Source organism: Pituophis catenifer, unplaced genomic scaffold (assembly GCF_029215685.1).
Source record: "Pituophis catenifer annectens isolate HBS135680 unplaced genomic scaffold, rPitCat1.0.hap2 SCAF_3, whole genome shotgun sequence".
NCBI classification, from domain to species: domain Eukaryota; kingdom Metazoa; phylum Chordata; class Lepidosauria; order Squamata; family Colubridae; genus Pituophis; species Pituophis catenifer.
The window spans coordinates 67384480-67399300 of record NW_027256883.1 but is presented as its reverse complement, the minus strand read 5'-3'; the positions used below and the strand labels follow the sequence as shown (position 1 = coordinate 67399300).

General features: G+C 38.2%; 1 protein-coding gene across 2 annotated transcripts in view; it reads right to left on the bottom strand.

Annotated features, from left to right (window-relative positions):
• JARID2 (jumonji and AT-rich interaction domain containing 2) overlaps nucleotides 1-14821 on the bottom strand; it is a 255478-nt gene that overhangs the window by 19949 nt on the left and 220708 nt on the right. For both annotated transcript variants that reach the window (XM_070940676.1, XM_070940677.1), the window contains exons 7-8: nucleotides 12195-13230; nucleotides 6253-6749 (exon numbers count right to left, since the gene is read on the bottom strand). In XM_070940676.1, coding sequence (XP_070796777.1) covers nucleotides 6253-6749; nucleotides 12195-13230 — 1533 coding nt within the window. The remainder of the gene's footprint in view (nucleotides 1-6252; nucleotides 6750-12194; nucleotides 13231-14821) is intronic.

The window sequence follows — 14821 nt, the reverse complement described above, 5'->3', positions numbered from 1 at the left end:
GATTAAACTAACTGAACAGCCACTCCATACGGACACTTAATATATATTTTAACTCTTCTTCACTCAGACCATCCTCACCTACAACCTTCTTCAGTATTTACAACGTTCTCATAGAAAGAATGTAAGAATTCACATTTTTTCCTTAGATACCGGTATTAGTATTTATAGCACTTCTTTCTATTTTACTCTTTGGCAAATACAGTAACTACAATTTCCATACAGATCTCTACAATTGTCCTTCACATTCCCTCAGTTCAGTTTCACTCTAAATCAGTTCTTATTACTGTTTTAGCCCTAATTATTTACACCCTGTAAAATGCTTAGAGTCGTAGCTGTGATGACTTGTAAGATGAATGACTGATTAAATAACTGAATTCTCACATCTGCTTGGGGATTTCTCCTGTAAGCTGGGAGGCAGTTTTGCACAGAGCCTGATTCAGCTTTGGAGACTGAGAGGGCCACAGTGCTTGATGTAATTATTTCCAAGCTGCCCCATTTATGATCCATGGTTTATTGAGGATTTTTGACAGGTGAATGACATAAGAACCACTTAGATCACCAGTGGACAAAGACAAAAAGTAAATCTGAGTATGGTAAGAGCTTATGTTTCAACCTACACTATGCCAATAAGGGCATCAAAGCTCAGCATTTATCCACCTTTATTGTGTTAACTTAGCATACTAAAAAGCAGAGACATTACCCTGCCAACAAAAATGTGTATAGTCAAGGCTATGGTTTTCCCAGTTGCATTGTATGGCTGTGAAAGTTGCACCATAAGAAAGGCTGAGCGCCAAAGAATTAATGGTGCTGAAGAAGACTCCTGAGAGTCCCTTGGACTGCAAGGTGATCAAACCAGTCAGTCCTAGAGGAGATCAACCCTGACTGCTCTTTAGAAGGCCAGATCCTGAAGATGAAACTCAAATACTTTGGCCACCTAATGAGAAGTAAGGACTCACTGGAGAACAGCCTAATGCTGGGAAAGATTGAGGGCAAAAGAAGAAAGGGACAACAGAGAATGAGGTGGCTGGATGGAGTCACTGAAGCAGTAGGCATGAACTTAAATGGACTCCAGAGGATGGTAGAGACAGGAAGGCCTGGAGGAACGTTGTCCATGGGGTCAAAATGGGTCGGACCTGACTTCGCAACTAACAACAATAACAACATTGTGTTGACTTCTGCAGTGACCTATTCCCTTTTAGGGTGACAATCAGAAAGAATTGCTATTGGGCTGCTGTGATGTTTGCACAACTTACTGCTAATAAAGTCACTAAGTTTTGCTAGAGTCTTAACACTTGAGTGAGTGAAGGGTGATTGGGGAAAAGTCTTATAATGTGATCTGGGATGCATTTTGGCTTTTAGAAAGTGGTTGGTATTCTCTAGCATCTACTTCTTTGTTTTCCTTCAACAAGGCACTAGATGTTTCTTCTGCTGTTTCATTTCCTAGAGGCCCTCCAAAAACATGGCAACTTCCAAGAAAAGGAAGAACACATAAGCACAATATGATCCTAGATCACTGTCACCTCCTCTTTCCAAGTGATGACTAAAGCTTCAATCAAGTTAAGTATACCAGAGCCCCAAGAACAGGGGTGAGCAATTAATTTTCCCAAGAGGCCACAGGAGAAACTGGGACTGATGTGGAGGCCTCTTCCCTGCTCTTTTTTACCGCCATGCTCCCATTGCCCCAATGCTGCCACCTGGACACAGGCAGCCAAAGGACTCGATGTGCCCAGAGACCATAAAATGCCCAGGTCTGTTCAGGAACAAGCCCCTTTTGAAATCCAACAGGCCATTAGGCTGTTGGTAGAAAATAATAAGATAGGTTTTATTTCCTGCAGCATACAGGACTCCAAAATAATCAAAGCGTGATCTGACCATGACCAGGGACAAATATTATTACCTTCTTCTCACTCACTAAACCAGAAGTATGCCAATTAATCTCAGCTATTTATTTCTACTCTGTGTTGGCCTGGAGATGCTGTGGAAGTCTTGACAGTCTGGAGACTGTCGTGGTCAGTCAGATTTAAAAAGACTGAGGTAAAGTCTTAAAAAGACCAGATGGGTTTAGTCTATAAACCATCTGGTTTTCTGTGGGCTCCAGATTTAGCTCTGCATGAGATATCGACTTGTGACTGAACACATGACTCCTGCATACGATATGCAAATTATTGTCATGGTTAGAGAAGCCACTGTCCTGCTTCTGTAGGATACAACTTGAACTCCTATATGAAGTGGAAGGCCCTGGTGATAGTATCTCATGTTCTTATAAAAGCCAGAACTAGCTTCTCAAAATACTTTATAGGAGGCTGTTTTCAAAACCACTCTAGAAAAGCTCCTGGTGCAAAATGCAGTAGCCCATATGCTAATGAGTGAGAGCTGCACCATTATACAATACAGATGAAATAGATTTCTGGGTGCAATGAAAAATGTTGACCTTAATCTTTAAAGGATATGGCTTTTAGTATGTCTAGGACCACTTTTTCCAAATGTAACTGATCTGTCCAAGTGCTCTTCCCACATAGGGAGGCATAGGGTTCCCAATGCATATTACATAAAAGGTTATGGGCCCCAAAGGCAGTGTTTTTTCCATGATGGTTCCCTGATGCAAGAAGTACAACCACAACTCAGTTCTACTGGAAAAATGCTGAGGCTTCTAATCTTCAAACTACTTTGCAGGGCTACTTCTTGGCTAGGATATACATGCAGAGTGGTAACACTGCTCAAAGTATTTTTCCTAGCCAAAATCTAGCTTGGAGCACCTATCTAAAGAAAGGAAGGAAAAGAAAGCAAAGCAATTGGTTATTACAAAATGTTAACTGTCAATTACAGGAAAAGAGGCAATGAAATTTTTAAATCTCAGATTTCCATGTTTGTAAATAAAAGGAACAATTGTGTGAAATATTTATTGGGCCAATTTAATAATAAACAGCATTCAAAGCACTATTTCTCAGTTATCCAATCTGTGTCTGTAATTTGGGGCTTGCCAAGGCTGTAAAGCTAATACCAACAGATTTTGAATACTTGCTTGTCAATTTTTGCCAAGCAATTGAAAGCAGAAACTATTTTTAATATTGAAATAATAGAAAATACTTGTAGCTCGGGTTTTAGATTTTGGCAGTTGTTTGCTCTCCAAGTTTAGATTTTTTTCATTTGTCATAATCTCCTATGAAAGCTTTCTCTTGCCCTTCTTAAATTCCAATTTTTGCCTACAATTTATACTCATGCAATGTCATTTGATTTTAAATAGAAAAATATGTAGTGTATGTAAAAATATTGCCTTTGCTTTTTGGCTCTCTCTCAAAATATCTGTATAGATATGGAAAGGATTTCTTGGACAAAAATAAAAAAAATTCCCCTGAATATTTCTGTTTGCAATTCCTGGATTCTAAATGCTATGTGAACTTGGCTTTAAGAATGACAGAACTCATAAGCTACCTTTCCTGGCTAAAACTGAAACTATGACTTGGGCTTGCTCTGCAAACCCAAACCCATATAGCACTAAAATAGAATTTAAATCTCTAATTGACCAACTCTTTGGTATCATACCTACAGATATAATCAGGTTTTGTTTTCCAAATATCTATTTTTTCTATTTGAGATATATTAAGTCCACCTTTACTTACATAAATTGCAGAAAAGCAATGCTTTAAGAAAAGTATTGAAATAGCCATGCAGGTACATATTACAATGAATATGCCCTTTTGCTTGGCATTCTATTTTCACAGGTATTTAGCTATAAAAAGTTATTTCAAGCAACAATACTAAAAAAAAAATAATTACATATTAAATGAGGCTTACTTTAAGGTAAATGTGCAAAAAAAAACAACGTCATTGTTATTATGCTTATACTTAGTTCACTTGGTTCTGGTAACCAAGTTTAACAGAATAACAAAAAAGAAAGTTGTAGATATTTTAACAAAGCTAATATAGCCAGGTGCATGAGAGTAACTCAAGTTATTGCATTAGTTTGCACCCATGTACTTTTAGCTGATTGTGACAAATTGTTGCTGTTTGCTGAAGCAGCAAAAAGCATATTTTCTAAGAGGTGATTACAGCCTCTAAGGGGGTAGAATATAAGATATGCTGTCAAATTGGATGTGACTCAAATGTAATATTATGGAAAAGAAATCCATAAAGATAAAATATCTCAAAAGAAACAAACACAGGTTAGCAGGGAGACGGAAGCCTCACAAACAAAAGAGGCCAAGTTTAATCAACATGTGCAAGTAACATAAAACTGGGGACCTAAACATAGTACATGCTAGTCCCCTTCTGAAATAACCTTTAAGTTTTAAAGCAACCTTTACAAACTAAAACAAAATTAAAAGATAGCTGGCCAGATGCAAAGAAAAGCATCCGTCTTTGGTGTCGTTATTTCTCAGAATACTCCTGGATTCCACATAGATAAAATGGACCTTCCTAGAAAAGAATAATTTGACCACAGCCTAATGCTTGGTTTGTAAATGTGCATAATATCAAAATAAGACAAAGGTGTAATGTAGGAGCAAATAGAGTATATAGAGAAGATTAGAAAAATGGGGCAAAGTAAGTCTACCAGTTTATTTTCCAATAAATGAGTGAGCATGGTTACTATGGCAACCATTTTAAGAATGGGCCTTCCATAGTGATCATATTCGGTGAGTCCAATTATATGCTCTGCAATTATGAAATGTGACCATGGGCTCCCAAGATTTGAAACCCTAACGCCAAGAATGCTGTTCATTATGTCTAGTCAGTGGATTCTTTTTGTTCTATTTTGTTCATTACGTTGCCAGGTGATATTTTAATGTTGTCCTTACTCTTGTATAATCAATTTTCAGGGGAACTGGATGGTGTGGTCTTCATATGTAGCCTAGTCATGGATTTTGGGGGGGGGGTCTTTTGTGGGGGGGGGACGACAAGGAGGAAAAGATGGGACAAACTGCTCAAAGTTTTTTCCATGGTGGCCCTAGAAACAAGCATCGTCTAAAACTCAAATTTAATCTTACAACATTCCATTACATGTTTATTGTGCTATATAAATGTGAAAAGATGATGACCCTGTAATAGGTAGTTTCAGCTTTGCTGGATGATCTGGCTCTTAAAATGTATTCACAGCCAAAACCATATCAATTATTGTTATGGAAATAGGATTACTTGTCACAGAGAGAGTTGCAGATGGCAGTATAACTCCCAACAACTCAGCCTATTTGTGTGCTGAAATTAAGGAAGATATTGATATAACAAGCCAATATGATTTGTAGGCCAACATATTGCAACTATACAACCAAACAAAAGCCTGAACATGGATGAGTTTGAAGTGGTCATATATTATGTATTTTAATCTGCTATTTGGAGTTAAAAGTAAATCATGAATTATCTGAAGATGGGTTCTCATAAGAATCCAGACACCCAGATAATACACAGCCATCATAATCCAAATGAGAAAATCCTCATCTGAGATAATAATTGGTATGAAAATATATTGATCAAAATGGTTAAACTCACTCTGTAGAGCATCTCCCCAACCAAACAGGTGTGAGATGTGTTTGGACCAGAACTCCCAGCCTATATGCTCTTTGGCAACAGATTAAAAGGATCTGCACTAGATCCAATGTTAATTGGATATAGAAAAGCCAATTTTATCTATTCCCTAACCAAAACCTAAAACAAGACAAGGTCTCACACCTCTTTTATAATGAGAGTGAAGGCAAGGTAAAAGGATATTAATTTCACATATACTGCCTGGATCCTTGTGGGAAATGAACAGGGATATGAATCTGGCTAATAGAAACCTAAATGATATTCAGTGTGGGAGCCTATCTACACAGATCTCAGTTCCTGAAAATGGTGATTACTTCACATAAAATCACTGACTTGTGTCTGTGCAGTCTTCCAAGCAGCACCTAATTATCAGTTCATAGCAATGGGATAAAGAGCAGTGATGGAAAAGCAGTGAGCACTGGACACAAGTACCAACATAAAAAAGCAATGTATCTCGTCCTCCCTTAGCATTTCAACATACTCAATCCAATCTTGCTAACAATTACACAGCATGTGGTGGTGCCAGATGCTTAATATAGTGGGAAGGCTGCCAAATCAAATTGAGTGGAGGAGTCAACATTCCTTTGCAAACGGATGATGAGCTCAGCGACAAGCAAAATAAGCATTCCAAATCACTGTTTGAACTAAATCAGAGCTGGCACAGTGAGTGAAAATACTATGTGCATTTTAGACGTGCTTTCTAGCCAAGACCCCAGCAAGATTTCTACTGACCTTGTATATACACTTGTGGAGGTCACAAAGAACACCAACCTCTTCTTCTTCTTCCATTGTGGTCTCCTTTTCCTGAGAGAAGAGTCGCCGCCTACCTGTTTTTTGAGGGACCTCAACTTCTTTTGCTTTGTTCCGGAAGCCATTTTTATGAACAACGCCATTGATGAGTCCGTTTTTGGGCTCGTAGCGGGGCAGAGACTGGAATTCATAGTTGTTATCTGAATGTCCTTCCAAAGGACCCCTCCGCTTTTCCAGAATCTCCTTTTCAAGGAGAACTTCTTTCTCCAGTCTCTTGTGCTCCTCAGCAGAGAGGGAATCATAGGAGAGTAGATACTGGCAATAGGCTTCCTGCAGTTTTGCTAACCTGTCCTGTGCAGTTTTGGGGATACGCAGCATATCTGCCAGCTTATTCCATTTCTTGAGGTCAGTCACCTGCTGCATACCCCCCATTTCATTGATCAGCTGGAAAAAGCAGGCCAAGTCTAGCTCACAGCCTCCTGGAGGTCAATGCAGCAGAAAAGCAGGAAGGAGGGGGGAAAAAAAGAGGAAAACACAGAAAATTGTTAAGGAAATTGAATCCAGACCACATTCATTCAGGCCCTAATTTTTATGAATATGTCTGGATAGTATCCATTCAGTTGCAGATGAAAGTAACTTTTCTCTTAAATGCAAAACCTCTCTGTGAAAACCAGAGGCCAAGGAGAAGGGTTATATTCGAGCCTTTCCTTTGCTTGTTTTTTATGGGCAATTAAAAACGTTGCAGCCTAGGTAGAATTATATGGCCAGCATCTTAATTAGATATTATTTCTTTGCTAGTTTTCTAAGGAAAACAAAGCAAACAGAAATAAATAAAAACACTTCCCACCCCCAATTACTCTGATTACTTCATGAATCTATTATTTCTTTCCATTTTTAACTTCCCTATCCACTGCTATAGAAATCTACATGCTGAAAATGGAAATCTGCTTCAAACAGGATGTACCTCTTTCTCTCTGCTTTTATTTGCACACATCACCATACCAAAATATGCTTTATTTAATTATTAATCAGTCCTTTTGAATATAGCCAATTCTTTATTCCACAAATTACAGTTAAACAAGGTATGGCTTAGTGCAACAGGCAACAAAGCCTTTGTCCCCTTTATGTCCATCAGCTTACACTGAAATAGCACTTTTCTTTCCCTTGCTACCAAAGCTTGGAAGGAAGAGTTGTGAGCAGCTGAATTAGTGTTTTTACTTTGCTATACAGACTTGGTCCAATTTAGTTTTGTGGTTGCTGTAAACCACTATTCCACAGACCAAGTGAAATGTATACCATAGCTCATATTTTCAATATAAACAAAAGCACATTTTGGCGATTTCACTTGCTGAAGTCAGTTTCTGAGGTTTAAGAAGAGGGACCATGTGCAAATAAATGTCTGCTGATGGTGCAAAATATATTAGCTGAGTTCACACAACACAAATAGCAATGTTAACAAAGAAAGACAAGCTGTTGGATCACTCCTACAAGCCTAGAGAGATCAATACATGATTTGTCTGGAATATGTATGAACCAGGAAGGCTGAAGGCTGAATAAGCCAAAGTAATGAGCAAATAATAATTTCTGATAATTATTTATTAAGAAGAGCAAGCCAAAATTCTTGGTTCATCCATAATTCTAAAATAAGCCAGCTTTCAATTTGATTTGTTTAATCAAAAGAACTATAAACAAGAGGGACTGAACAAGATGCACTCCTACATTATTCATTCCTAGTAATTCTATCTCATATGACATTTTAATAGAGACTGTCCAACATGATACCCACATGTCAGTAACAGATAATCTATACAATACATGAAAAAACAAGATTCAGATGTGAATTTTTGACAAAATATTAACAATTCCTGTTAAAGTTAACAACATATATTATGAATTAATGCAAACAAAATTTACAGGATTAGTTCTGAAAATATTCAAGATTTTTAAGACACTAATTTCAATAGTGTCTGAATAAAAAAGTCATTTGAATTCAAAGAAGCAAGGTTATTAATATAAAAACCTGTTCTTTAGCCATTTCAACTGGAGCTCAAAAATATTCTGCATTAAGATAGATATTATAGTGTCTGTTCTCATAGTCGCCTATTCATTTTCTCAAAGCATATTGCCTTGATATCTTTTTCCTTTGGTGATTAACATTCAAATTTCTTTTAATAGAACTAACACTTTGGCTAATAATTTTAATGAAACAGGACTTTTTCAAAAAACTGATGAACCCACAGGGAAAATCTGTATTGCAGTCTAATCATTAGCCTTAGTGAGAACAATATACCTTTTTGTCCTCAGGCCAAAAAAGATAGGGAAGCATTTGGATAATTGCATCCTTTTATAATACATATGTTATATACAAATAACAAAGAATTAAATTTTATTCCAAGTACAACTTTTTTTAAAACAAATCAGCCTGTGGAAGAAAAGAACTAACACAATTCAGATATAACTGGGTTCAGATTTAATGCCAAGCAGCAGTTTACCAGTCTGATTCTCAGGAAGACATGTTCCCAGCAATGCTATAACAGGACAATACAGTGATATTCATGCTTAATTGGTTCCAAGAGGCATAATGGATACTAAAAAGGATGAGTAGCAAACAAACCATGTGATTACCACTTGACCCTTTGTTTTGGCTGGGAAAAGCTTCCTATCTGTCCCTGTTAGTAACCTTCCCAGCAGGGCTGACTTTCCATCTACCCTCTGCGCTGTAATCCGCTTCGTTTTGCAATGAGCTTCTCAACACCACCGACTTCCTGTCCTGTCCTCTGCAGCTGCCCCCTACTTCCTTCTGCAGCGTGTTGCGTACCAAACAAAGATGAGTACCAGCCAACATTTTGACACTGAAATGCGTCAAGTACCAAATTTAAAGTTTTGAAGCAGTCAAGTACTGAGGTACCAGTGTATCAGAAATGACTAGCAGTTCCTTCTCTAGGCTTTGATAGTTTCTTAAGTGCTGGTGTTCTTCTTTGCCTTAAAGTGATGGTACTTAAATTGTTTGACAAATTATTCCTTTTCTTGGTCTCAAATAATGTCATTATTTCCCACAAAATTCCCAAACCTGCTCTTTGACAAACGTCTTGGCAGAACCACAACTGGAACCTCAACTCACAAACAAGCAATTACAAATTGCTCTGTCACCCCCAGGATATGCACACATTTCCCCCGTTTAAGAACCCCTGCCTTAAGAGGGTCTGTGGGCCTGTCTCAGTTTTACACATCTGCTTTCTTTCTCTAGCAAGGCTGCAAAACAAAGGCTCCTGTTGCAGTTGAAGGTTCCATTCAATTGACTGTAGTAAATAACGCTGTATCATGGTTCAGGGACATCATCCAACATTATGTCCAACATTGTCTGATACACGAAGAAACAAGCCAGTGTCAAACATGGACTGTTTTGACTTATTTTAACAAACACTAGTGAATAAATCACGAAGTGTGATAACATACACTGAATTTAGGATAGAATCAACCATTTCTATCTTCCTTTCCATAACTTTACCCAAAGAGAATGGGGATGTACAAGAATCCAAGTTTCATGCCAGCTCATTGTAATCATGCTAAACTGAAAGAGCTGGAGAAGGGAATGAGCTGGCTGTATGACCCATGTGTTCTGGCTCCCTGAGCCACTCCTTTCTAGATTCTTCTTATTCCTTTTTAGATTCTGTATACAGAAACAAACTGGGAAGCTGGCAGGCTTGCCTGTCTCCAACCAATGGTCTCCACACCAGTCCTTTGGTTTTCTAACTGGCCATGTCCATTACAGTAGCCAGTTGGCAATTGGACAAGCCTTTCTGTGGTAGCCACGGCACATCTCAAAATTTTCAATAGCTCAAAACTGTGACCTTCTCCAGATTTAAAGTTCCTCTGAACCAAGTCAGTAATACTAAGTACACAGATGAGCAGGTTTAACAGAAGCCCAATAAATGCTATTAACTAAACACTTAAAATGGTAACTATCTGTTGGCACTTAATAAATCACAGTATTGATTATATTTACAAACAGCACATCTCACAAAAAATTATTGTCTTTTAAAAATATACGGTGAGATTATAAAAAAGCTGCTTTAATTATACTTAATTAAAAAGCTCCTAATTATAATTTATTACCAGTACAATCTTTCATTAATTTAAAAATCTACTTCGTATTCCCTGGGGAAAAAAGCCTATGTTCAGTATTTTCTTTTGTATTCCTAAAATCAACAGATTCTTAAAAATAAAGTAGCTTATTGGATGAAATTTTGAAACTTGATCATGCAAAGTACACTTCTATCAACCTATCTAACTCTTTAAAATTTACAGGTAGTCCTTGATTTATGACCATTCATTCAGCAATCGTTTGAAGTTATGATGGTGCTAGAAAAAAAATGGACTTGCAATTGCTCCCCAAAGTTATGGCTGTTGCAGCGTTCCCATGGTCATGTGATCACTTCAACTCCTCCCACTCTTTCTCTCATCTCTGTCCTTCCACATGTCCTCCACTCCACCATATACTTTGCTGCCACAGCTGCCCCCACAGACCTTTACCATCTTCTTCCTGCTGCTGCCCCAAGATCCAAAAGCTAGGCGAGGACGCAGCTCTGAGATGCGCATGGTAAACACAGCATGGTGGCAAAACCTCATCTGCTGAAGGGAACTTGTCATGCTCAGCTGGGAAAGAGGCAGAGGGACAGCAAGGTGTGGCACTCTCCCTTGTTAGGTGAGAAAGTAGAGCTGGCATTGGCTCCCTGGATGAAGATGGAGGTTGTATGGGAGGTGCTGTTTGGGGTGGTGGCAGAATTGGAGGAATGTGGGGTACCCAGAGGGCAGCATGCACTCTGCAGCTCGTGTTGGAAGCATTCCTAGAAAACCAGTTTGTGAGCTTCAGCAAGGGGAGGATTAAAGCCAGGCACAGGCAGAGTCTACCTGCAGACCTTCTGCTCAGCCTAGCCTTCTTCCTGCAAAGCTCCATGAAAGGCCAGCAGCATCCAACATGCTAAAACCCACAGACTGGTTCTTCCAGTATGCACCCTGCATCTTACACTGCTGGTCATTCTTCCTCCCTGCTTTCTTCCAGTTGAACCTGGCAAGTACCTTTAAGCTGACACAGCTGTGCCAACCCTGCCACGCTCACTGTGCACATCTCAGGGCTGTGAGGTCACGTGATGTTTCACCAAAACACTGAAATTCCAGTCCCAATTGCCACTGTAAATCAAGGACTACTTGTAAGCTTTTTTAGGAGCTCAAAAACATGGATTAATTCTTAAATTCTTAGGAATAAAAGATAAAATACCTTTTAAATAGAACAAGGCATTTTCAAAGGAATTATTGTTCCCACAAAATTCTACTTTTTGTTATCGTATGTCCCAGAAACAAACAAAGTGCAGATTCTTTTCCTTTTCATTACTTATTGCAAAAGACAAATAAATCCACATTTTGCAACACTGAAATAGGTAACTACTTATCATCAAAAATTGTCAAATGCCTAGGAAGTGTTGAAAATAATAATTTCAATCACTCAAGTATCTAACTAGAAATCTCTTTTAAAAATGACCAGGATAATTGAGAAAGAACTTCATTTTAAAATGAACATAATTTTTCATGAGGAGAAGAGAAAAGTTAAATATGGAGATGGGGGGAGTAATTGTATGCTCTTGATCCATATAGCTTCCCTGGGAACCCCCTAAAATCCAAATGTAGAGTAGATAAGAGCTATCTCATTACATACGTGTCTGATCACTATCTCTTCTCAAGCCATAAAATAAGATACTTTTGAAATCTGAGTATGTTTGTTCTGAAGAGAACTGCTCTGTTTGGAATGGCATGGAAATCTATTGCTTACCGTCTAGCGCTGAGGATTAATCTGGGCATAAATCAGCACTCAAAATGGTTGCTTGCCACAAAGAGCAACAAAAAGCCTGTGCGAATAAGGGACTCACCTATGAGTGGAAGCTCTTCCATAGTAATGCCCTGAGATTTGAGGTGCTTCTTGATACAGGCCAGACGCTGCACATTGGGCCCCCAGCGCCTGCTGAGTTTGTGAATGTGCTGGATCTGGGTCACAAACCGCATCTCTTCATTCAGCTTGCACTCGGGCCTCCAGTCAGGAGGAGGGATCACCCGGCACATCCCATACTTCTCAACCTGAGCACGGACTGACTCAATGTATATCAATGGGTCATGGAACTCCTTGGGGGAAGGCCTGAGAATAGGAATCTCTTCCATCGTGGCCCACCCAGACTTGATGCTACCTTTCTCGTGCTTCCCTGTTGAGTCATGTGGCTTGTGCAAGGACTCTGTTTGAGAGGTAGAATAATGTTCACAGGAGGCATTTTCTGTTTTGCTATGTGCTTGTTTCCCTGGCGTGTTCTTCCCAGCAGCAGCAGCTCTTTTCGGCCTATTCCTTTCCAGACTTTTCTGTGGCACTTCCTGACTTCCAGGCTTTTTCACATGGCCATTCAGCAAAGGTCTTTCCACAGATGGTGCTTTTTTGCTTGGGGTTTCGGTCACGTTGGTGGCTCCCTTCACTTTCTTGACAGGTGACTGTATTTTGTCTATATGGTTTGCTTCTTCCAGCCTCCTTTTTGAGTTGCGCAGCCCTTCCCTCAACTGTCTCCCTACCTCCTTAGTGCATGTCTTTTGGTTCAACTTGCCATTGACCTTGACACCATTAATAGCTGTATTGTTAGGCTTGGCCACTCCAAGGGATAGCACCTGTTTACGGGTTTTTGCATTGCTACTTTCCATTTTCCCTGAGATTGTATGGTTGACAGGTGTACTGAGTTTGTGGTGATTTAGTTTGGTTTCCTTGACCAGTTCTTTCTTGGCTTTGGTGTATGTGACAGTTCCCTTAGTCACTGTTGCAGTGTACTTCACAGTTTTGGACGGTGAAGGTCTGACGTCTCTCATCTTTTTGGCACTGGCTGTATTTGCACTCAGAGTTGACATTCGAGTGATACCATTGACCTTTGAAACCTGGAGATGCCAGGAATATCAGAAAGCAGGAAGGAGAGAGAAAAAAGAAAAATCAATGAATACTACATAAGTCAATGAATACACAATCAACCTTGAAGGCTTCACCTCTCTTACAAGCTCCTTGGGGAAAAAAACCCCATACACATAGTTACAATAAATGGCTCTAGATATTATTGTTATATCATAGACTTAGAGAGAGCAGTATCAGGTGCTTTTTAATATAAATTTAGGAGTGAAGCTATAGAAGAAAACAGCATGAACTGTGTGCATATCTTCATAACTCTAACGCTCCCCAGTGAATGAGACAATGCTTCTGTTTTTTAGCACTGCTTCATAGTGGGACTATGCAAAGATTTTGTATCATGGTCTGGTTCTAGAATGGATCCAATGTTGTTTGGATCTTGTGAATATATAATACATGCTGCCATGTTTCCTTTTGCCTTTTCTGTATCCTACTGTTATAAAACAATTTATGTGTATGGAGAGGCATCTAAAAGTATTTAAACTTCCAAAACAATATAATACTTGGGACAAGTCTAAATTAATGATAATAATAACTTTTAAGAATGACAATTGCAGCAGAATGAATAACAACTAGGATGAAGTAAAATCTTAATTTTTTCCAAGTCTAAAAATAATCTACAGTCTATTTTGGGTTTGCCTAAGATCACACGCATAAATGCAACCCTCAGAGATGCATGTTATCTCTCCCCAGTCAATACTTGTTTTCTAATATTTATGTACTGTATCTACCATCTGTCACCTATGAGACAAATAGGTCTGATTGTCTGACTAGGAATTAAGAACCAACAAGCTAATGCCAACTTTAAAGGAAAATATCTCACACCCATCTTCTATCATAATTTAAAACCAATCATAAAATAATAAGCATTTATAACTAGGATACAATATTTAGTACTGCAAGGAAATAATATCTAATATGCACCCAAGAGATTAGTCTGGCTCTGAATGATCCAGCTTCTACAATGATCTCAGGAGGTACATGTTAAAATTATATAGTAAACATCTGATCAATAGTTATGATATGTGCAATTGTTATTATTTTATGTTGCTCAATAAATTTGATATCAAAGCAGTTTTACTTTGTATTAATAATAATTTAGAATAGCAATTATGATATTACAATATTTAGCCAGAAGTTCCAGTGAGATCACTGGGAATCAGCTGAGATTAATTTTTCTTAACATTTTCACAATATTTAATTGAATTTCTCCAGTATTTGGTCTAGCTTTGCCAAGGTAAATTCTAGAATAATTATTCTAAGGGAAGAAAAGAGAACACAGATATCTACAAACTTTACCATTTGTGATATTTGCCCCAGTGATTTATAGATTTGAGAGAAGGCAAGAAGTTTTAGTTCTTTCTATTTCTTATTAGCATCCTAAATTATGGTTGTTACTTAAAAAAAAAAGAAAATTAAACCATGTATAAGTGACTAAAGTTTAATGCTAAACATTAATAGAACTGAGGATATGAAGAAGTGGTTTAACATTGCAAAATTACTTTATTTAACTATTGAAGCCAAGTAAATATTAAGAGGCTGCTGAAGACATTTAGGGGGAGCAAGCAG